The sequence below is a fragment of the Anolis carolinensis genome, chromosome 1 (genome assembly GCF_035594765.1).
Source record: "Anolis carolinensis isolate JA03-04 chromosome 1, rAnoCar3.1.pri, whole genome shotgun sequence".
NCBI classification, from domain to species: Eukaryota; Metazoa; Chordata; class Lepidosauria; order Squamata; family Dactyloidae; genus Anolis; species Anolis carolinensis.
This window is the reverse complement of record NC_085841.1, coordinates 234495888-234518332: the sequence shown is the minus strand read 5'-3', so window position 1 is coordinate 234518332 and position 22445 is coordinate 234495888. Positions and strand designations below refer to the sequence as shown.

Here is a 22445-nt window from a genome sequence, read left to right as displayed (position 1 = left end):
CAGATAGGCTAGAAATAGGCCACTTTATTTTACTTTGTCTGTATAACCATTAATAAGTCTAGAAATGTTAGCCAAGAAGCCAACCTCAAACATCTGGGTTAACTTATCCATGTGTAAATGTTGGGCTGCCATATAATCCTGTTTCTGAATCCAGATTATCTACTGGATTATATGAGTCTACGCTCCATTTAGTCCAGTTCAAAGCAGATAATCTGGATTCAGAAACTGGATTATATGGCAGTGCAGATGGGGCCTTAGTATTGTACTCTTATCAGAAAAGGAACCATTCTGTACTCTGAGCAAAGTGGCAAAAGATAAGAGAACCTAAAAGAAGCACCTACCCTTCTTCTCTCTTTACTGTGGCACAGTTTTTGGCTTTTTTGAATGCTTGATCGAGGAAACAGTGGCGGCAACCAGAGGCAGGTAGTCCTGAGTTGACATTGTACTGTCCCCTCTCCATGGAGTGGCCCTCAACCTATGCACAAGTTGTATCACAGTCTATAATTTTGGCCCCCAAACACCCTCAGGCTTATACATGAGTATATATGGTATATACCTAGCTAACCTGAGAATGGCCAAAGGTGGATGCAACCTACCGTGTGAGCAGCAGAGGCAGGGAGTCTCACCCAGCATCCCCCAAGCAAAGCACATGAAGATAACTCAACAGCTGGGTTGTTCCCCAGTTGGCCTATTACTGGAAGACCAACCTAAGAATGCCTCCCCAAGTCCCATGAGTTATACTAAGGGCTCGTGCCTCAGGCCCCATCTCCTTCCCTATCTGGTTGCATGACCTAAAGAGGAAGTTTCAGAGAATCCCCTCTTCACCAAATGAGAGCCATTGGGGTTCACTGAATTCCTATTTCTTTCTTCACATTGTCTGCCATGTGACTACTTATTGCCATAGTCCCCAGTGAATAGTATAGGGTAAGCATAATATCTGTGGAAAAGAGGCAAAATTCCTGTTCAGCCTGAAACAAAGTTCACACTGTATCAGAGGTTGGAAGATAGATCAACAAAAAGGGAGAGTGGAGGGCAGAAAGGGCTTATAAATCTTCTAGTTCTGCTCCCCATGCTGTCTGTTGGGATGTCTTCATGCAATTATCATAGCCTCTTCCCCAAGGGAGACCAGCAAAAACATCTCCCAGTCCCCATCATTGTATTGTGTAGGAGGTGAGAAGAAATCATTTACTCCATTAACTCTTGGCTTTGTATTTATACTTGGACTGGTTGTTGTCCTAGTTACTAGTACATTTTTAACAATACACACCATCACTGAATGTGGTTGTAATACCATTATATGCAATTAATTCTTCATCCTCTAATAGTAAAAACCTATTTTTCCAATATAACGTAAACTAAAAGCTAAGATGTCTTCTAGGCACTTGTTATGTGCAAGACATTTCCCTTTTAATTGTTTTAGAATGAAGCATCATGATAGCATAGTGATGTTTTTCTGTTTGATTTGCAGCCCACACTCCAGACAATAGTTTCCTTGGCTTTGTTGTGGAACAGTATCTTAATTCTAGTGACATCAAGCACTTCAATGTCATTAAAAGGCAGAATCAGTCACTTGTTTATGGGAAAGTCGACAATTTCTGGAAGGTGAGTTGCTATGTCCTTTCTTTAAGTTAGAACAGGCTGTGCTTTGATCAATAATTTATAGTGCTTTTTAGAATAGAATGCAATTATGTCTGTTAAAGAGCTTTTTGACAAAAAGAGCTGTTTCCCAACTTTTTTTCATCATTAGCAATTACATTGATTGCATCAGAAAATGTGCTTATAATGTTAGCATTAAACAGTTTGAAAGTAAAAGTAAAACTAATGCTGATCAATATAAAAAAGAGCCCTGGCTATATATTAGCCCAGTTTGGACGTGTTAAGAAACAACAAAAGAGAATTTAAACCTTTTGTTTGCAGGTTTTTAAGAAACTGTAGCTTTTATTTTATACCTGAATGCAGAAAACCTAAACTTTCCAAGTTCCAAGATGTCTATACCACATTACTGTGTTATATCTGTGACATGCTGAGCTACATAAATCTATCAAGCTTATTGACATGTTAATCCAAAATGTTTATTGTAATTTGACTTCAATAAAATTCACTTTACTGAATACTTAGTTTTTCAGTACTTTTACAACACTGATTGCAGTCAAAAGGAAAGCCAAAAAAATGCCGGTTATTGACAGTCAGGGAAACTTTTTATAGTATTCTCATTTGTGGTACATTATTAGTTCCAATTTTAGCAGTTCTGTGGCCAAACCTATATGCCTTCTTCACTTTAGAGAAACCAGAAGAAGTGATTTCTCTGCTTTTGGTTACAATTTGATTTTTGGTTCCACCCGTCCCTCAAATGAGTTTAATTTAAAGCATTAATTTATGAAGGGTCAGCTGTATCCTAGATCCCATTAGCACTTTCAGAATGGGAAAGGCTACATGTTTTCTCTCCTGCAGTGGTTTTATGACTGGCAGATTTTCCCTCTAAACAAAATAATGCACCCCTTTTCACATACACAGCAAGGTCATGAATGATGAAAACCTCTTAGCACTGAATAGAAGACATTTTCTTCATCCAGAAAGCAGTGCAGGTGCAGGGAACACAGTGTGAATTTTGCTTGTGTTTTTATCTTGAGAGTTCTTAAGTGCGGGTAATTTTGGCATGTACAGGAGCCACACGAGCCACTTCACCCTCTTCCTACTCCTGCTGCAGTTCCAAAACCGGGTAGCAGAAATTAAAGAAGTCCATTTGTGGCTGGAATAACAGACATTATCAATTTAAACAATGCGTTGGAGGAGTGTGCACTTGATTTTAAAAGACAATTGTGCTCCCTGGATTTTCTAGGAATGCTATTTTTCTTGAAACAAACAAAAAGGCAGAAGGGCAAATTCAATGAGGAGACCTCTGGGGGCTAAAAAAATGAACAGGTTGCTTATATGTGTAACCCATGGATCATGTGTTGCCTACCTGTATTCTAGAAATTGTGAGCATGGAATGATCTTTGAGCAACAGTGAAGAGGGACCCGCTGTTTTAGGGCTTTCAGTGTACATTGAGTAGGAAGCTCCTAATAAAGTAATCATCTCTCATTTTTCCTGATGGGAAAAAGAGTGGTAAGGAATACTGTTGTACAATGCTGCTTCAACACACTACAGTTCCATCACAGTACATGTGGGGAAGGCAAGGAGAACCAAGAGTCATGAAAGCAGCTCCCAACCATATTGGCTTCTGTTGCCCCCTGTTTATTCTTGGAATGGTGTGGATGGGCTTAAGCTGGAGGAATGGGGAAGCTTCTGTAGTAACCCACAGGCCAGAAGTTTTCCGTTATTTCAGTTGGGGATATATAACTACTGCTAGTTTTATTTGTTTGTAGGAGAGGTAAAAATCTTGGATATAGTTACCTTATACAGTATCTCAGTTCATGACAGATACATGTCTCATATGCATTTTGGTGCACAACTCAATTATAGCTGTGATTTAAAACTTTTAAGATTTCCTCATATGGCAGAGTTTTGTGGGACATTAGAGACCTTGCACTTCCTGATTTTGATTTCTTCCCTACTTGGGTTTCCCAAGTAGGGTGCATGGAGCACCTGGTGGTGCAGCAGGTTAAACCTTTGAGCTGCTGAACTTGCTGACCAAAAGGTCAGTGGTTCAAATCCGGGAAGCAGGGTGAGGTCCCGCTGTTAGCCTCAGCTTCTGGCAGTTCGAAAACATGCAAATGTGAGTAGATCAGTAGGTACCAATCCGGTGGGAAGGTAACGGCACTCCATGCAGTCATGCCGGCCACGTGACCTTGGAGGTGTCTACAGACAACGCTGGCTCTTCAGCTTAGAAATGGAGATGAGCACAAACAACACCCCAGAATCAGACACAACTGGACTTGATGTCAGGGGGAAACCTTTACTTTTACCTGGCTTTTTCCAGTAAAAGAGATTTGGAGGAGAGGGTGAAACCATCTTAATAGAACTATAACACAATCTGCAAGTATCTGGAATGAAAACATTACTGATTGGGGAGTGTTCTGTGATGCCGTGTTCATCTTGAATTTTCAAGTATGATGACAGACAGAAAGAAAGAGAGAAAGTAAAGAGAAAGTACATAGGAAATGGATAGGGATTAAGAGTGTACATTAATATAAGATGACAATTTCCTTGAAGTTGTTATCTATAATATATACACACTCGCATAGCTGAAATAGTGACTTGTACAATAGATGAATAATGTGTATTTTTCAACTATGATATGTTACTAAAAAGTATACATTATTCATCTGTTTTACAAGTCACTATTTCAGCTATGCGAATATTATAGATGCCAACTTCAAGTAACACTAAAAACATGCAGGATCCAGCCACACAGAGCATTTGTTAAATTTCACATCACAGGGATATCATTTAAAAGGGAATGTGTGCCTACAAACGCCAAAAAGTTTTCCAATACAAAATCAATACATTGTAATACATCAATCAAAAAATACATCACTGAACACACCCACAAAAGAAAGCATTACTTATATTTCTTCAGCAACATTTACTTGAAGTAGACCATTCCTTTTCAAAAAGCATAGTGGAGTCTAATATATCAATATTTGCTGGACCAAACATAATTTTATGTCTAAAGGGATTTTCAATGTTGAGTTCAGTTAAATGAACAGCCTTGGTGCAAGGCATACATTGAGTATCACCAATTTAATCCTTTTATTAGTATAGGTTTATGGCCTTAGTCTGATGTGAAGAAGATATATAATACTTTTGGGAAGCGGGGAGACGTGTTTCAGCAATCAGCTTCACTCAACAAACCCACTTGTGGTTGAAGAAAGTTCCTAGCAGAAATTTAACCACATTCACCTGAATCCTGTTGCACTGTTCTGAATGATTGAGAACGCTGTATCCTGAATGTTTGTTGTCTTTGTAGGTTGATAAAGTATCCATTTTAGTGTTCTGCACCATGCTTCCAATCCATGCTTCTTCAGCATAAAAACCCATTGATTAAGTGGTAATTTTGCCACTAGCTTTACATGCAAATAAAAATGAATAATAAAATACTTTCTAGTACTTGTTTTCAGGTGTGCATCTTAACATCACTAGAATCTGTCATTTTGGATCTTTTATCCAAGTTTTGGGCATTTGTGATTGCATTTTCTAATGTAATTATCAATACAATTGAATATTAACAAGCTTCAAGGGTACCTGAATTGTGTTTATCAGCTGTATTTTCTGGCATGATTAATAGATGTCAGAAGAACAACAAGCCACACATAGTTGGGTCTTAACAGTCAACAGATGTAGCTCACTTATTTTCAGACTTTTTCTCAATTTATTACTTTCCTGTCCCTTGTTTTTTCAGTATCAATTTGTCTGCCATATCCAGCATATTTGTGCTAATATCTCAGTGCCCCATCTGCTTAGTGTTTCCTTTCCAAAATGTCAGATAATATATTCTTGCATACTTACAAGGACTTCTAAAAGATGTAAAATATCCATCTGTTTTAACCCATTCAGTGTTTGTTTTCTGGTGTGTGTGTGTGTGTGTGTGTGTGTGTGTGTGTGTGTGTGTTATAGAAAGCTATAATTTCTTAATTGATTTGATTTGATCATATGGCTGGACTTCAGTTTGTGGTCATCATTATTATCTTTATTTTCATAAAGTATATGTGCAAATGTGCCTAGTTCTTTGGCTATGACCTGCCTAGATGTCTCTTCTGTAGAAGATATTGCCTGTCTGCTATATCTTCCATAATGGAATGAACCCTTTTATATTATACACAGGCATACCTCAATTAACAAAGAGCTACTTTTTACAAAGTGTTTTTATGCATGTCTCCCTTTCCTTTCTCCTCATCTTCTAGCTTGAGGTTTTAGAGCAGTATGACCTTCTGATCCAAGGATTTGTTTGTGGGGGGTCTCTAGTCCTTCAGTGTGATTCTATGGTTTGCTTCCAGGCCAAGGATAATCAAAATATAGAACTTGCTATTATTCACAAATTCAGGTGTCTACAGGGGATCTTGAAACTTATTCCCAGCAGATATGGGCCTGTACTGTGTTAGGTAGCAGGTTTGGGAAAATGGTGAAGGGAGGCTGGAGACTTTTAGTGTCTCAGTGTAGCAGTATATATGCAGTAAATGATACAATAAATATTGAGCTGGAAAAGAATGGAAATCTAGCCTATCCTGTTGTCAGAGTGTGCAACTGCCTTGTAAGAGTCAGGGCTTATATGGCGGCATATAAGTTTGAAAATAAAGTAGCAGCAGTGTCGAGAATTCCTTACTGAGGATATATGAATAGTAAACTAGAGATAAGCCTGCCTTAGCAGCTGCCTAAAGCATGTTAAAAGAAGCATAGGTTTATAAGTTCATTCACCGAAAATGTAAATCATAAGTAAAATAGAGACTGACAAAAGACAGAGTCATACATTTTGCATGGAGCCTTTGGGTGATCTGTAAAATAAGAGTTGCGGTGGTGCAATGGGTTAAACCCTTGTGCCGGCTGAACTGCTGACCTGAAGGTTGCCAGTTCAAATCCGTGAGACAGGGTACACTCCCATTTGTCAGCTCTAGCTTGCGGCGACATGAGAGAAGCCTCCCAATAGGATGGTAACACATCCAGGCATCCCCTTGGCAACATCTCTGTAGACAGCCAATTCTCTCACACCAGAAGCAACTTGCAGTATATTCTCAAGTTGCTTCTGACACAATAAAATAAATCTGTAAAATGTTTCTTCTTTTCTTAGGCAAGATTTACCTGACCTGGTTATTTCATTTTAACCATGTTAGTTTTGAATGAAAGTTTGCAGAACAGTTTCAAACTGCCCTTCATCTTTGCAGTAGAGAGAGTAACCTACGCCCTATTCTTTCCATGCTATTTCTGCCTCAGGTACCAACTTTTCTCTTAAAGAAGGAATGCTTAGGAACACATCTAATTTCTTAAGTGATATATCCTTGTATAATTGCATCCTTTTCATTTGCTAAAGGATTGCTGAGAATTAAGCAGCAATAGATGTGACTTCCTGGGCATCCCAGTCTTCAACTTCCAGTCTTTTTAAGTGAACTGGGGCTGTCATAATTCAAAAATGGTGAGGGATGGCTACAGCCATGCTGCAGAGTGATGTATGTGTGTGGTAGTAATTGTATGTATCAGAGAAAAGACATAGATCTGAAATTTCCTCTGTATAGGTTCCCATATAGGCCCTTCTGTTTCATTTGAATATCAATGGCACACAATAAAGTAGACAATGAACCAGGTTTGGAATAGCAAAGCTCCTCATTTATGCCAAATATTTAATAAACATTTAAACCTTACATCCAGGGCAGAGTTAACCATGTTTCTATCCATTGAAGACATGCCTCTGTATTGAATTTAGACTTCAGAGCACTGAACCGGAAGCCACAGTAGTCACCAGAAGATGTGTTGCTCTCTTTTAACAAATCAGAAGTTGAACTCTGGAAACAGCCAATATAGTTAGGTAATTTGTTATAAGCAGCATGAACTATGTATTAAGTTAACCACAGTCTCCCTTAATTGAGAAAATGAAAGCATAGTACTGAATGCTACTTTAAGAGCTAACCTGAAATGTATATGATATTGTGATTGTATATTAATAGTTCAAAAGCTCTGTGAGTTATTTCTTCTGATATATTAATAATGTTGAGCTCTTTCAAGTAGCTGAAAGAATATCATGGTGTGAGGAGGGAGGAGGAAATGTACAGAAATTAGATTCTACTCAATTGGCACCTCCTTGAGGGAAGACGTGTTTCTCAGAACATAATTTGTTTTACAGAAGCTTTTACAGAACATCCAAGGAGGAAATAATGTGTGTTCCTGCAAGACAGAGTTTACATAACTGGCACTCAGACACTCTTTCAGTACACTTATGCATTAAGCAGGGTTAAAAAGAAATAACAGGCAGCAGACATTGAGTTCTGTCACACTCCCAGATGTAAATGTACAAATTGTCTGCTACTCAGAGCTATAATTAATTTTAGTTCCACCTGTCTTGCTAAATTAAATGTGACATTTTGAATAAAATAATCTCATTCACATTCAGGGACCTCACATCTTGATGAAGTTTGTTTTAGTTAATCTTCTGCCAATGATTACTATATCTCCTTTGTCCTATAATCACATCTGTGAACTGTATAAAGGAATATATACCAACTGGCCACATTCAATGTCCTCAAGATAGAAAGTGTCTTAGATGTTGGGAGATTAAATATAACCAACCCATGGTTTCAACATAGTTTGGGACTCTGTTTGGATACCAGTGCTTCTGTAACTGGGCCTATACTGGGCTCATGTAGTGTCACCTGAAGGTGTGAGGAGAAACTTTGACAACACCAATGTTGCAACACAACTTTTATAGATGGAAATAAAGCATTGAACTCCCACTTCTGGGATCAATTAAAATGGTCATTCAAGAAATACATGGATTAGGACCTGAGTCTCTGCCCCCCATCGTTAAAAATTATGCCTGCCTATTATGACTCCAGGCAAAGTTTACACCATTATTTTTTCTGCAGAAGAGTGTAGAGTATTTTTTTATTTTTACTTAAGAGATATTTGTACAGAATAGTGTCTGGTTGAAAACTGTTATAGCATCAGGGGAGCTGAGACTTCTCCTGATGCTGGAACATATATGATTCCTTACTCCTGCATTTTAATTCACTGTTTTATATTGCACTGGCAGTTTTTGTGTATATCCGTTAAGCTTTTTCAGAAATTAAAATTTTCATCTCACATAAATGATGTGGTGGTGCAGAAGCGACTTGCAGGCAGGCAGTGTGCAAACATGGCTTTAAAAGTGTTAGAATGGCCTGATTATTATTTATTAGTGTCAATGAGTATAGTAGCAGTTCAGACAGACTTTTCTTGACTGTATATTGGTGTACATCATTTCAGTAAAATTTGCTGGCTAGCCTTCACACAGTTTGTATCCAAGTAATAGTCATCTTATCATAGTTTATTGTCTCCTAATGATTACCTTCTAAGTCAATATATTAATAGTTAATATGTCCCCAGTTTTCTCATGGTTGTATTTTCTAAACAAATAATAAGCAATCTTTTGCCCTGGGAGAATCTGTTACCCCTTTTTTAGTAGCAATAAAAGTGTTATGTTTTAAGAACACATGAAAAACCTTGCTAAGCCTGACTAGTCCCACATTTGGCTCACAGAGTGACCAGCCAGTTGCCTGTAGAAAAGCCAGTGGAGTGCAAGAGCGTACACACACTCCTTGGCAACAGATATGCCAAGCCATATTGGTTCTGCTGTTATAGAGAATGTTTAACCATGCCTATGAATTTGTCCAGCATATTTTTAAAGCTGACCCAGTTGGCAGGCATCACTGCATCATGAAGAAGGAAATTCCATGAGGTTCTGTGTGAAAAAAAAAATGACTTACTTTTGTCTTAACTGAATCTCATATTACTCAGTTCAAGTTACCATGAAAAATGGAGGCAAGCAGTGGAGAAAAGATTGTTTTCATGACTGCACTCCTGTAACATCTTCCTTTACTTGATTCCCCCCCCCCCCCCGAAGTGAAACATCTGTCAAATATTTCAGTCTTTTTAAAAAGTGCTAAACAGTGTAATGGTATATGGTTTCAGTGTTGAACTATGACTTTGGAGATCAGAATTTGATTCCCTTCTTGGCCATGGAAACCCATTAGGTGACCTTGGGCGAATAAAACTCAGCCTCAGGCAAAAGGAAAGCTCCCTCTGAACAAATATTGTCAAGAAAACTCCATGATAAATTCATCTATGCTTTGCTAGAAGTTGCAAATGACTTCATTAGACCCAATAATGATGGGACATATCTTCAGACAAAGGGTTCACCAGCCTATTGACAGTCCAGTAGGATGCTTCGGTTAAGGCTTTTACCCACCTAGTGAAGTTCGACCTCGTTTAATCTCTGTGGGTTTTAGGAATTAAATCGTTTATCAAGATTACCATCCTGTAGAGGTGACTTGAATGATTTGTAAATAAGGCGTGTTTTTGCTAACTGAAGGCTGCTAAGCAACATTTGTTTTCCATATAAATAGAACACATTCACTCACTTTCCCCTTCCTTACTTTCTCTTATTGTGGTTCAACCGTTTATTACCACAGATGAATCGGGTTGAATTTTAATCTATGCAATGCAAAATTTTAACCCCCCAGAGTTGTATCTTCCTATTAACATTGCCTTGGGGAGAAAAACACATTCTCTTTATAATCCAATTTCTTTGATGTGAAAGGTCTTGTGCAGAGAGGCTTTTAAATTTAGGTGGAAATAATTGGCATAGAGTAATAACAATGGTGTACACAACGATCAACAAAAGTGTCTTTTGTAAATCGTGAGTTTAACATAGCTGTCAAGAAGTTGACTGAAAAATAAGTTCAGGTTTTATCAATGGAATAAAGACCAATTTTCAGAGAAGTAGCTGTGTTAATCTTTTGCAGCATAAAAAGGAAGAAGGGAGTGAGAAGGGGAAAGAAAGAAAGAGAGAGGCACCTTTAACTGGTATTCATTTTAATGTGAGTTTTCATGAATATAAATTGACTTTTTCAGTTATATCCATGCTTCAAGTTATCTCTCTGTACTATATCTGAAGAAGTAGGTTGATACCCATGAAAGCTCATGCTAAAATTGAAACCAGTTTTGAAGGTGCTGCTACATTTCCTTTCTCCCACTCTCCTTTCCTTCCTCTTTTCTAAAGACCAGTCTTTTACTTCTTGTCATATAGTTGAGTGTTAGGACCATGATTTTTAATAGTACAGTAGAGTCTCACTTATCTAACATAAACGGGACGGCAGAACGTTGAATAAGTGAATATGTTGGATAATAAGGAGAGATTAAGGAGAAGCCTATTAAACATCAAATTAGGTTATGATTTTACAAATTAAGCACCAAAACATCATGTTATACAACAAATTTGGCAGAAAAAGTAGTTCAATATGCAGTAATGCTACATAGTAATTACTGTATTTACGAATTTCACACCAAAATATCATGATATATTGAAAACATTGACTACAAAAATGCGTTGGATAATCCAGAACATTGGATAAGCGAATGTTGGATAAGTGAGACTCTACTGTATAAACTGTTTTCAAGGGTAGAAGCTCTGGATTACAGTTCGAAAGGGATTTTATAAAACTGGAAGCTGTTGCACTGGGGCAAATTCATTTGTATCTTTGGGCCCCTCTGACATTTTCCAAATTGCACCTCACATTAGGAGCACAAAGAGTGTCCGAACCAGGTTTAGAAATTAACATTTCTCAAAATGAAACATAAAATATTTGTAATTCCTATATGCAGATATTTAAGGCTCAAAGAGCTATTTATATGTACCAAACAGTAAGCTTTGTGACCTTTTCCAATGTCCAACTATCAGTGATGGTTCTCTTGTTCTAAAACTGGAGCTTAAAGGTGATAATTTTAAAAACATTTTAATTATTTAAAACATATTTTTCTGACCTCAAGTAAATTTTGGTGTATTCTTTAGGAGTTTCAAAATGAATAATTTCAGTATCAGTGTTCATGAGTATAAAATGAATATTCCACAATACTGGAATTTTCAGAACCAGAAAGTACTTGTTGATCTGAATTTGAACATCCGTTTTGTCTAGCATTCTCCCCCCCCCCCAAATAAAATACTGCAGACAATTTTTCAGTCTTAAAAATTGCTTTGAATGATCAATATTAAGTAAACAGGGATAAATATGAAGGAAAGCTGCTGACTTGGCTATCTATCTATATCAGTGGTTCCCAACCTTTGGGCCTCCAGGTGTTTTGGACTTCAGTTCTCACACTTCCTAACAGATGGTAAACTGGCTGGGATTTCTGAGAGTTGAAGTCCAAAACACAAGGAGGTCCAAAAGTTGATCTATATATTGCATTTATTTATTGCAGGAGGACCTAACATGAATAGTATATCTCATCTTAAAAGCAAAATTATCCCTGATGATGAAATTGCCTTCAGTGAATTGTTGGCTGATGTAGCCATTTCTACTTTTTCTTATTTTTCCCCATTTTTGGAATTTTCTTACCATTCAACCTGCCTTGTTTTACATCATTGTAATTGAGTAACAGCAACAGGTTATTTTTTAAGTTCTGGAAGAGTAACTGGACAAATATTTTTGAAAAGTAATTTCCTTTTGAAAAGTAACTTCTCAAACTTTGGGGGGAAAAAAGTCCCGCATAGCAAATGTTGTTAGGAAAATTCTTCTCCTGGTCATTTTAGTCTGTATTAGAAGAATCTGTACATGACAGGTGCCTGCTTACAAATCTTAATCCAAATGCACTTCTCAATTTATGTTATGAAGGTATGACTCTGGAGGAGCCCCAACTAGATAGATTAGGATACAGAATTTTAGGTAAGGAAAGGAAGGTGCAAGACATCTTGGTAATTTATTCAAATTAACAATGACATCTAGACAAAACCTTTCTGTTGTTCAAACAAAAGCCTTTCTTTAGTAATTGCAACATATATAATGAGTTTTATCTGTAGACAATCCTGCATGATTTTGTTAGGTAAGATTCATGGCGATCTTTTTATTTCCCCCAGAGTTGCGTAGATTATATTGTTACAGGACTGCTTTTTAGCTGTTTCTGTTTTCACCTTTGAGACACTTAAGCATAATTTATGGCTCTTGTTAAATTCCAAAGGCTCCAGGCAGGGTAGATTATTACCACACTTACAATATAATAAGAGAATTTACGAAATCAGACCTCCACGTTTGAAATACTTTGCGCTCTTTATTCTGAGACAATGCTGAAGCAAAACAGAAAAGAAATGCATTTTTAAAGCCAGTGCTGCTACTATAAGGTTGCTACTTTGATAATGCTTTTTTTTTCCACTACCAAGCATAAGCATGTAATCTCAGATTTATTTTTGAAATATTCAGCCTCACAAAAATAAGAGAATCACGGGTTTTTTTAAGCCATGTAGTGAAAACCCTTTCAGCTAAAAGCCCAATGTAAGTAATATATTTCCTATGTTTAATACCCAGCATTTGTGTAATTTCTTTGTTGCTCTCATACAAACCTGACCACAAATGGCAGCCACCTTTCTGAAATGTGATGATGGCATTAACGTTGTCACAATGATATTTCAAATACAGGAATTTAGAATGTATGCTACAGTATAGAGGTCAAAAGCTTAGAAGACATTGAAGGCGTAGTGGAAACCCATTTAAGCAGGGATATTCAGAAACTACGGAAGAAATCTTAGGATCACAGTTACTGTCCCAAATACAGGCAGTCCCATGGGGGGTGGGGGTCTCCACTGAAGCTTTCTCACCAATCCTTGCTTCCACAACAATCTAATTTTTTCAAAATCCAATCCTCACAAGGACAGAATGTGAGGTGAAATTTTCTGAACATAGGCACAGACAGCAAAACAAACACCACAGGGGTGTAAACCTTTCCCTATGCTATTCAAAGCTAAAATATAGATATGTTTTCTGAAGTTACACCTAAAAAAATGTACCTGTTCCGACTTGTATACAAATTCAACTGAAGAACAACCCTACAGAACTTACCATGTTTGTAACTTGGGAACTGCCTGGCAAAATATTTAAAATAGAGCTAGGAAGTCCATCTCCTACACTTCCAACGTGATGCACAGATCAATAAAAACAAGCCTACCTTCTCACTGAAAACAATGTATTAGCAGTGTTTCTTTTTCATTAAAGAAGTAAAGTATGTAGGAGGAATGCAGTTGTTCCTTGATTCTAAACAAGCAATGTTTGCCTTCTGTAACCTTTGGGTGAACATCTGTCATGGCTTTTGGGATGAAGAAATACAGAAGGTATATTGGAAAATGCAGAATAACAGGCTCATACTTCTGATGCTCCTAAACACAGACATTTACTGCCTGGCTAGGAAATCAGATTTTGAGATTGCTCATATTTGAGAAAGAGCATCCATACTCTGTTCTAGTGTTATACCTTCTTAAAATCTTATATTAGAATAAATACTAGTGAAGAAAAAGTAAAATCGGTTATTATTGTTTATGTCTAATTTATGTCTTTATCCCAAATGAAACCGCTATAAATTCTACAAAGAAAAGAAAAATGCACCAGGAATATATGGGTTTTTTTTTTTACCAGAGACAATTTTAAAATATCAGAATGTAAGGCAGGGGTCCTCAAACTTTTAAAGCAGAGGGCCGGTCCACAATCCTTCAGACTGTTGAGGGGCCGAATTATCATTTGGGGGGGGGAAACCGAACCAATTCCTATGCACACTGCACATATCTTATATGTAGTGCAAAACAATAACAATAACAATGAAAGAACAATACAATATTTAAAAATGAAAATAATTTTAACCAACATAAACCTATCAGGATTTCAATAGGAAGTGTGGACCTGCTTCTGGCCAATGAGATAGTCAGGTTAATTAGGATTGTTGTTGTTGTGTGTTTTCAAGTCATTTCAGACTTTAGGCGAGCCTAAGTCCAAAATTATTTATTTATTCATTTACTACATTTATTTACTACATTTATATCCCACCCTACTCACCCTGAAGGGAACTCAGAGCAGCTGTATGTACATACAATATATTATATTATTAGCATAGCACAATATTGGCATTATACTATATTGAACTATACCACTATACTGTAATATTATATTAATATTATTATATGATATTATTGTTAGTATTGTATTGTATAAAATGATAATATTATTATCAGTATTATATGTATATACAATATATTACATTATTAAAACGGATATAAAATATTATATTATAAATGAGGGCGAGGGCCAGGTAAATTACCTTGGAGGGCCGCATTTGGCCCCCGGGCCTTAGTTTGGGGACCCCTGATGTAAGGAGTAGTCAACTTTAAGCTGTCAATGTGGGTTACCTTGATGTGATCAAATGGAAATTCCTACCCCTATTCTGGTTCTTGTACGGGGAATGCAGAATGTATGAAAGCAAGAGACAATATTTGCTATAGTTTAGATTTGTGGGCTCAAATTTTAGCATAGCAACTTTTCAAAAATACAGTTGAATGATATCTTTTTAAATTTAAAGCTTGTTTTCCTTATATAATTTAATTTATATATTTAGTTTTGAATAAGTTTTGAATTCCCACTTATGAAAAAGGAGTCCAAAATATGCTCATATTGATCCCATGATCAGCCTTACAGACTCCCTTTCGTTGTACAATTAAGCTGCCGAAATCTTCAAGTGAAAATGTGTGTGTGTGTGTGCGTGTGTGTGTGTAGAGAGAGAGTGCGCAATGACTGAAGTTGTCGTTACATGATTTTGTTTCACTTGCATAAAGAAGCTGATGCTCAGTGTGAAGATTCATTGCGGTTTCTGTTTTTTTTCTTAGGATAAGAAGTCTTATCTCGATGTCATTCATACATACACTGAAGTTCACGGAACTGTCCATGGAACAAGTGCTATCTATATGCCTAGTTATGTCAAAAACCATGGTATCCTTAGTGGCCGGGATTTACAGTTCTTGCTAAGAGGCACAAAAGTAAGTTCCGTAGTGTGTGTGAGATATAGATATATGCATATGTGCAATATGTAATCTTTTTATATATGGTAGTGGTCATATTTGCATCATAGTGGTGGAAATTAACCTCTCTATATTAGCTACTGTTCTTAAGTCTCCACTACTTATTATTGTGATGATACTTCGTAATGCTTTAAGGTTTCAGTCCTAAACATACTTTTCTGGAAATGGGTTCTGTTTGAGCAGGCCTTACTTCTGAGGACATAGCCAGGTGGTTGCACTGTTTTGTTGTTGTCATTTTTTAAAGAAAACACTAGAATTCTTTATCAAACATGTACCAACATTGTGCACCAGGAGATACAGCTAAGAAAATGTAGCTATGGCATATCCTGATGCTATCACCCAGATCTTACCGTTGGTGCCTTACATACAGTAGAGTCTCACTTATCCAACACTCGCTTATCCAATGTTTTGGATTATCCAACGCATTTTTGTAGTCAATGTTTTCAATATATCGTGATATTTTGGCGCTAAATTTGTAAATACAGTAATTACAACATAACATTACTGTGTATTGATCTACTTTTTCTGTCAAATTTGTTGTATAACATGATATTTTGGTGCTTAATTTGTAAAATCATAACCTATTTTGATGTTTAATAGGCTTTTTCTTAATCTCTCCTTATTATCCAAGATATTCTCTTATCCAAGCTTCTGCCGGCCCGTTTATGTTGGATAAGTGAGACTCTACTGTACATAACCCCACTCAGCCATTTCCAAAGTTCTGGAGAGCAGGACGGTGAAGAATAATGTGTTCAGCCTGTCCTAGTCATGGGATGTTCTAAAATCAATAGCTGTATAGACCCCTGTAAGATCTTTTTGTGATTCTGCAGTGCATCCCACTACAAGAAGAGGACAGGAACACCATTACTTATTGCTCCACTCACCCAACAATTCAGAAATGATTGTGCTGAGAGAAATGTGAGGCTTCAGATGTAGGATTTGGGGGGGGGGCGACTTTTTATCCTTGTGATCATGTGACAACTGGAATAATTACAATATCAGACTTAAGGCATGCCTGCTGTGGTTTTCTAAGACTTTTTTAGACATAAGATTCAAGTTTGTTCAGTAGTTAGCAGTTCATTTCACAATTTGGTTCAGTAATTCCAAGATACCTCTCTCATCTAATTAAATACCCCAAACTGGAAAACAACTCTCTTTAAACATAGTTTAAGGTGTGTCACACTTTTGAGTTATTGAGGTCACAATATTCATGGCATTTCATCCTACTTCAAAACCAGTGAGGGCACGGTACAAACAGGAAAATGGCAATTTGAAACAAAGTACACATCTAAAGTAATTTAAAATGGTATATATGATGTGCAGTATATCAGGGCAGTGTTACTTTAGCATGATTCCTAAGCCCAAAATACTTCAATGAAAACCCATCTTTTAATTTGATGTCAAAGTGAAACTAGTGTTTGCACCAAACAGACCAGTGTTTGCATCAAACAAGGAATATCTTTGCACCACAGTTCAAAAGGTCTTCTCCACACCTTCATTGGTGGGACACAGAGAATGAACTCCCTGGCAGACCTTAGTGGTTAAGCAGGTATTTCGAGGAAGAGGCTCTCCTTCAAGTATCAATGAGGCACTCCTTCAAGTATCAAGGTCCCACCCCATTTTTGGCTTTCACTGTCCTCATAAGCACTTTGAATTCAGTGTGGAATGTGATGCCAGCCCGTACAATCCCTACAGAACTGGTACCATGTGGCTTTTATGGTGTTTTCCTGACTGTAGTGTTGCTGCTGTTCATTGTACTTGTGCAGCCTTTATGTTACTTTCAAGGGCCACACTGCACCTAATGCAATGTTTTAGTCTTAACTAGCAAGTTATTTGGCAGATTGCTCAGCCACTTCCCAAAAAAAGTCTAGCTTCAGTTTTGTCATTATTTGTTGTGCATGTGGATGGGACTATCTCACCCACTGACTGTATCTTTCGGTTGTTTCCAATACCAAAATATTGTGGTGGCTTAGCCCCATGAAACCCAAAGAAATGACATCTCTGCCCATAGTAGTTAGCTCTGTTCTTGATCCTGTCCGGACTAGCAGATGATAGCCATGAGCTGGTTCATTCCAGTTAGCCGATCAGCCTGAATGTTTTCGCAATAATAATAGCACAGTCTAAAAACAATGGGAAGTTCTGTCGCAATGTGTTGCCATCATATCACTGTATTCCTTTGCAAACACAAAATGTATCTTTCATAACTTACTTAGCATATTAAAGGTCTATTTGACACATTTATGAAATTTTAAAATGTTAAAGCCTTAATTTTTTACAAATGAAATTGTGAATATATCCTCTGTAATAAAGAATGAGCTACAGACTATTGCACCACTGGCTGCCTAAGCATGTGGATCCTAGTTTTTGCCATCTGAAAGTATATACAGTGTTCCCTCACTACTTCGCGGTTTGCTTTTTGCAGATTTCCTGTTTTGCAGTTTTTCAGTAAACTCTAAAAGAATATTATAAATCATAAAAATTACGGTTTACAGCCTAAGGAAGGGAGGAAAAGCTGAATGGAGAGAAAAGGAGCCCAAGTGGCAACAGGAGGAGAAGGAGGCAATTTAGCAACACACAATTGATTGATAAAGACTTAAAATAGTGTATAACTACTAAAATAATGTATAAATATTAAAATAAATATAGTGTCCCTACTTTGCGGATTTTCACTTATTGCGGGTGGTCCTGGAACGTAACCCCCACAATAAGTGAGGGAACACTGTATACAAAACAGAAAGGTTGCAACTCCTTTAATTAATATAATAAAGTGTATTACACATACAAGAAACAGTTGCAGTTTTAAGGACTAGGCTTAGCAGGCTATTTGGATCTAACATGGAAAATTTTGATATCTTTGGTAGTACGTTACCATGAAGCCTTACCACTGCCCGGCACCATATATTCCTGTCATGAAGATGGCAGCACCCACTAAGTACAGAAATGCATTTTATCTCTCAGTGTTATATTTGTCTACAGCATGCACAAAAAATATTGTTCTCTAATTCCATACGCAGCTTTACAAACAAATTTAGCCGATCAGGGTTTTCAGTAATAATGCTTAATTAACAGTTTATCTCTAAACTGTTCATCTTTGGAATTTCCCTGCCCCATTATAGTTCTTCTCCTATGTCTGTGTATGTCATGGAAATAATTGTAAGACATAAACCATGTCTTACAATGCCCTTCACTAATTCTAAAATCAAAAAAACAAATGTTCTCCAACATTTCCTTTTACTTTTTTAATTTTAAAAAATGAAAATTTTCTTGGCAAAACATTGGCGAGGGAGATTGATCCGCTGTTTTTCTCTACCTTCAAATCCCAAGGTCCCATGACTGCAACCTCCTGTGCTTAGCTTTGTCTTTCTCTATCAAAAGTACCTACATCTGTGATCTGTGTTTACATTCAACATTCCCAGGGTATCTAATGCCCTTGTTTCAGACATAATGCCCTCTGGGGAAACATGTGCATGTGCTTAGTGCCAGGGAACAGTTTCGTCCCTGCTGTCATCACAACAGCTGCATAAGGCATAAGGACGGAGCATGTGAGCAGATAGCCCTTGTGTATACTTTCTACTTCATTCATGGATGAAAGGAGCCATGGGAGTCCAGGTCTTCCATGTTACTCTTTGGGAGTCCTTGCCATACACCTCTGTCCTGTCAGACATATGATTAGTCAAGTAAGTCCTTCTAGATAATCCCAGATTATCTGGCACTGGGGATTCATATAATCCAGTTTAAAGCAGAAAACCTGGGATCAGATTCTGGGACATAGAGCCTGTCTGGAAGGGCCCAAAGGCACTTGGTCTGAGTTAGACCCTGGTTGTTCTGGGATTTATGCTAATATATAAATATAGGTCTGAGTTTTCAAAATAAAAATACTAAAATTGAACATCCTTTGGCAGCACCTTTCTAACACTGGACCTTGCCATAATGTTAATGTTCAGTCATGAAGACTTGTAGAAAGTTAGAAAGATTGGGCATCTCAATAGGGTTTTGGTTTCCAAAGGATGCAGTTTACAGCCACAGAGGCAAAACAACTAAATGTATCATTTCCATTAGAAGACAGAATTTGAATAACATGTTCCAAAATGCCATTTGGCAGCACCTCAAAATGTGGGCTATTCTAACAACAATGGTAAAACCTTGCTTTATGGTGTGTAGGAAAAGGTTTTTACTAGTACTTTCTGAAATTCATTCCTGCAGAAGGACTGAAAGTATTGTCTCACTTCAACATTTTAACAGAAATTGAAGCACAGCATTACTGTGTTACCTGTATTTTGATCAACTTGCCAAGTGAATAATGCAGTTATTTTGAAGATAGGATTTTCAATTACTTCAGTCGTTTACCACGGCTGTGGAAGAGCGTTGCTGCTGCATTTATTATTAAGTGGTAACAGAAACCCCTGTTGTCAAAAGGTGCTGGCTCCAATATCCTCCCTCAGGAGTTTTCATTAAATACGTTGACAGCATAGAAGTGAAAAGATGTTCAACAGTACCAAGGTAAAAGCTAGAGAATGTTTATCTACTCAGTAGTATCCTTTTCTGTAACTAATTAAAACTGGGCCACTACTGAATTGTTGGTAACATCTTAAATCCTTTAATTAATGGTTCAGCCATGTTCCAGTTGTAGCTAATTAAAAGATATAATTGCTCAGCGGAGTGTCTACTTTTTTTTCTTTTCTTTCTTTTCTTTTTTGCTTTTGGTGGTATGGGACTTGAGAAATGGATTGTCTAGAGCTCATAAATCTTGAGTTCCTCTTTTCTTTTTTGAGAAGAGAACTCTTAGCAAAATGTGATATAGCTATCAATTTATGAGTAGGTTTTGTTTGGAAGCTTTTTCTCTCCCTATCTTGAGTCTTCCACTGCCATTCTTGGCCTCTTAACAAAAAGCACCCTGTTTATCAAGTTAGAACATCTTGCAGACAGATGGCACTTTGCCTCATTATTCTTTTGAAGATGTATATTCATAATATTTGTTACCTACTTATCCAGTGTACTTGCTCTTGGAGAGCTTGAATCATGCCCACAAATGTCTGTTTACAGCCATTCAAGGAAATAATACTAAATAATCTGTGCCAGGGGATTGGGATTAAGGCTTGCTTATGCTAAAATGGCAAGCATGAATGCAGGATTTCACTTGACTGATTTTCATTTCCTTGTGACATGAGGTTCTGGTATTATCTGGACACTGGTTAAATTCAGAAAGTTTTAATTTTCTGAAAGGATGCTGGTTGCATCGACATCCCATGTGGATACCTTTTGGATAATGGTTCAGCATTAATATTATTCAGTACTAAGTTCGTCTGTTCAGTAGCACTCTTTTGCATTTTGCATGTTACAAGAAAAAACTAAAATTGAGAAAAGGGAAATGTAAGTGCTAAAACGGTGATGGAAAGCACAAATATGTCTCCTTGTAAATCATTCATACCTTCTCTTCCCAATTTCCTGTAATATGCAAACAATGTTTAAGAATAGCTGTTTGCTACTCTTCTTTTTAGTTTGGCTCTGGTGGATTGAGATCACACATTTCTGCAAACTTTGCTGCCACCTTCTGTTTGTAAGTGGAAGACTTCTTGAAAGTGTCCTACTAGCGGTACTGTATTGCGCGAGACACCTTAGGCCATGTCAATTGTAATCAAGCATGTAATATGAATTCAGGCTGCGTATGTGAGGGCCAATTCCGATCAAACCATGATCCTTTCTGTTTTATGGAGGCATCTCTTTCTGAGCCCAATTCTAACAAGGGCCCTTTAAATGCTATATCTTATTTATAGGGGACTTTATGCCACTTTTCAACCCCATTAACATTATTTGCATGGAGGGACAAAACCTTGCCAAATAATAATTTAGCTAATGCCTTAAACTAGTGGCTCTCAACCTATGGGTCCCCTGGTGTTTTGGCCTACAACTCCCAGAAATCCCAGCCAGTTTGCCAGCTGTTATGATTTATGGGAATTGAAGGCCAAAACATCTGGGGACCCACAGGTTGAGAACCATTGCCTTAAACAAAGGAAATAACAAAGAAATGGCTTCAGTTTTAAAACTATTGAAAGCAAAGAAGAAGAATGCCTTCACTGCCTACCTCAATGCTATCAAGTGTGGGACTAATGTTACCATTGATAGGAGATAATGTCATAAAATCAGAATGTACCTATGGTGAAAGCTCTGTCTTGCATTCTACTAGTGAGGTCCTTTTAGGTTAATAGTTCTCAACCTGTGGGTCCCCAGGTGTTTTGCCCTACAACTTCCAGAAATCCCAGCCAGTTTACGAGCTATTGGGATTTCTGGGAGTTGAAGACCAAAACATCTGGGGGCCCACAGGTTGAGAACCACTGCTTTAGGTGATAAGACATATAATGGTGATGGTCTGTGGTGGGCCCAGTATTTCCTTGCAGTGATTCTCAACCTCTTTATTTATTTATTTATTTATGATATTTATTTATAACCCGCTTTATCTCCCCCAAAGGGGACTCAAAGCAGTTTAACATAAAACCATCAGCATAACAATTTAAAATTTTAAAATATGTGAACATTAAAGCAGGATTAAATATAAACAATATTTTAAAATTCCCAGTTAAACACCATTAAAATAAATTCAAAGTTAAAAACCACAGCACCCCTGACTAGATCTTAAGCACCTTCATATTTAAAAGCCTTCCTGAATGAAATGTTTTTAGCTTGCTGCTGGAAGAACAGCAGGGAGGGGACCATTCTGGCTCCCCTGAAAAGAAGGGAGTCCCAAAGTCAAGGGGCAGCCAATGAGAAGGAAGGCCCACTCTCTCGTTTCCACCAACTGAGCTTGAGATGAAGGTGGGATCGAGAGAATAACCTCTCCTGAAGATCTCAGAGCTTGGGCAGGTTCGTATGAATTTGGTCTTCTAGATGTTTTAGATTTCAACTCCCAAAAGCCTCAGCTACTATGGGCAATGACCA

General features: G+C 37.4%; 1 protein-coding gene across 3 annotated transcripts in view; it reads left to right on the top strand.

Moving 5' to 3' along the window:
* The window catches only part of mgat5 (alpha-1,6-mannosylglycoprotein 6-beta-N-acetylglucosaminyltransferase), a 181165-nt gene that overhangs the window by 141312 nt on the left and 17408 nt on the right, over positions 1 to 22445 (top strand). For all 3 annotated transcript variants that reach the window (XM_062967009.1, XM_062967008.1, XM_062967001.1), the window contains exons 11-12: positions 1469 to 1602; positions 15321 to 15470. In XM_062967009.1, coding sequence (XP_062823079.1) covers positions 1469 to 1602; positions 15321 to 15470 — 284 coding nt within the window. The remainder of the gene's footprint in view (positions 1 to 1468; positions 1603 to 15320; positions 15471 to 22445) is intronic.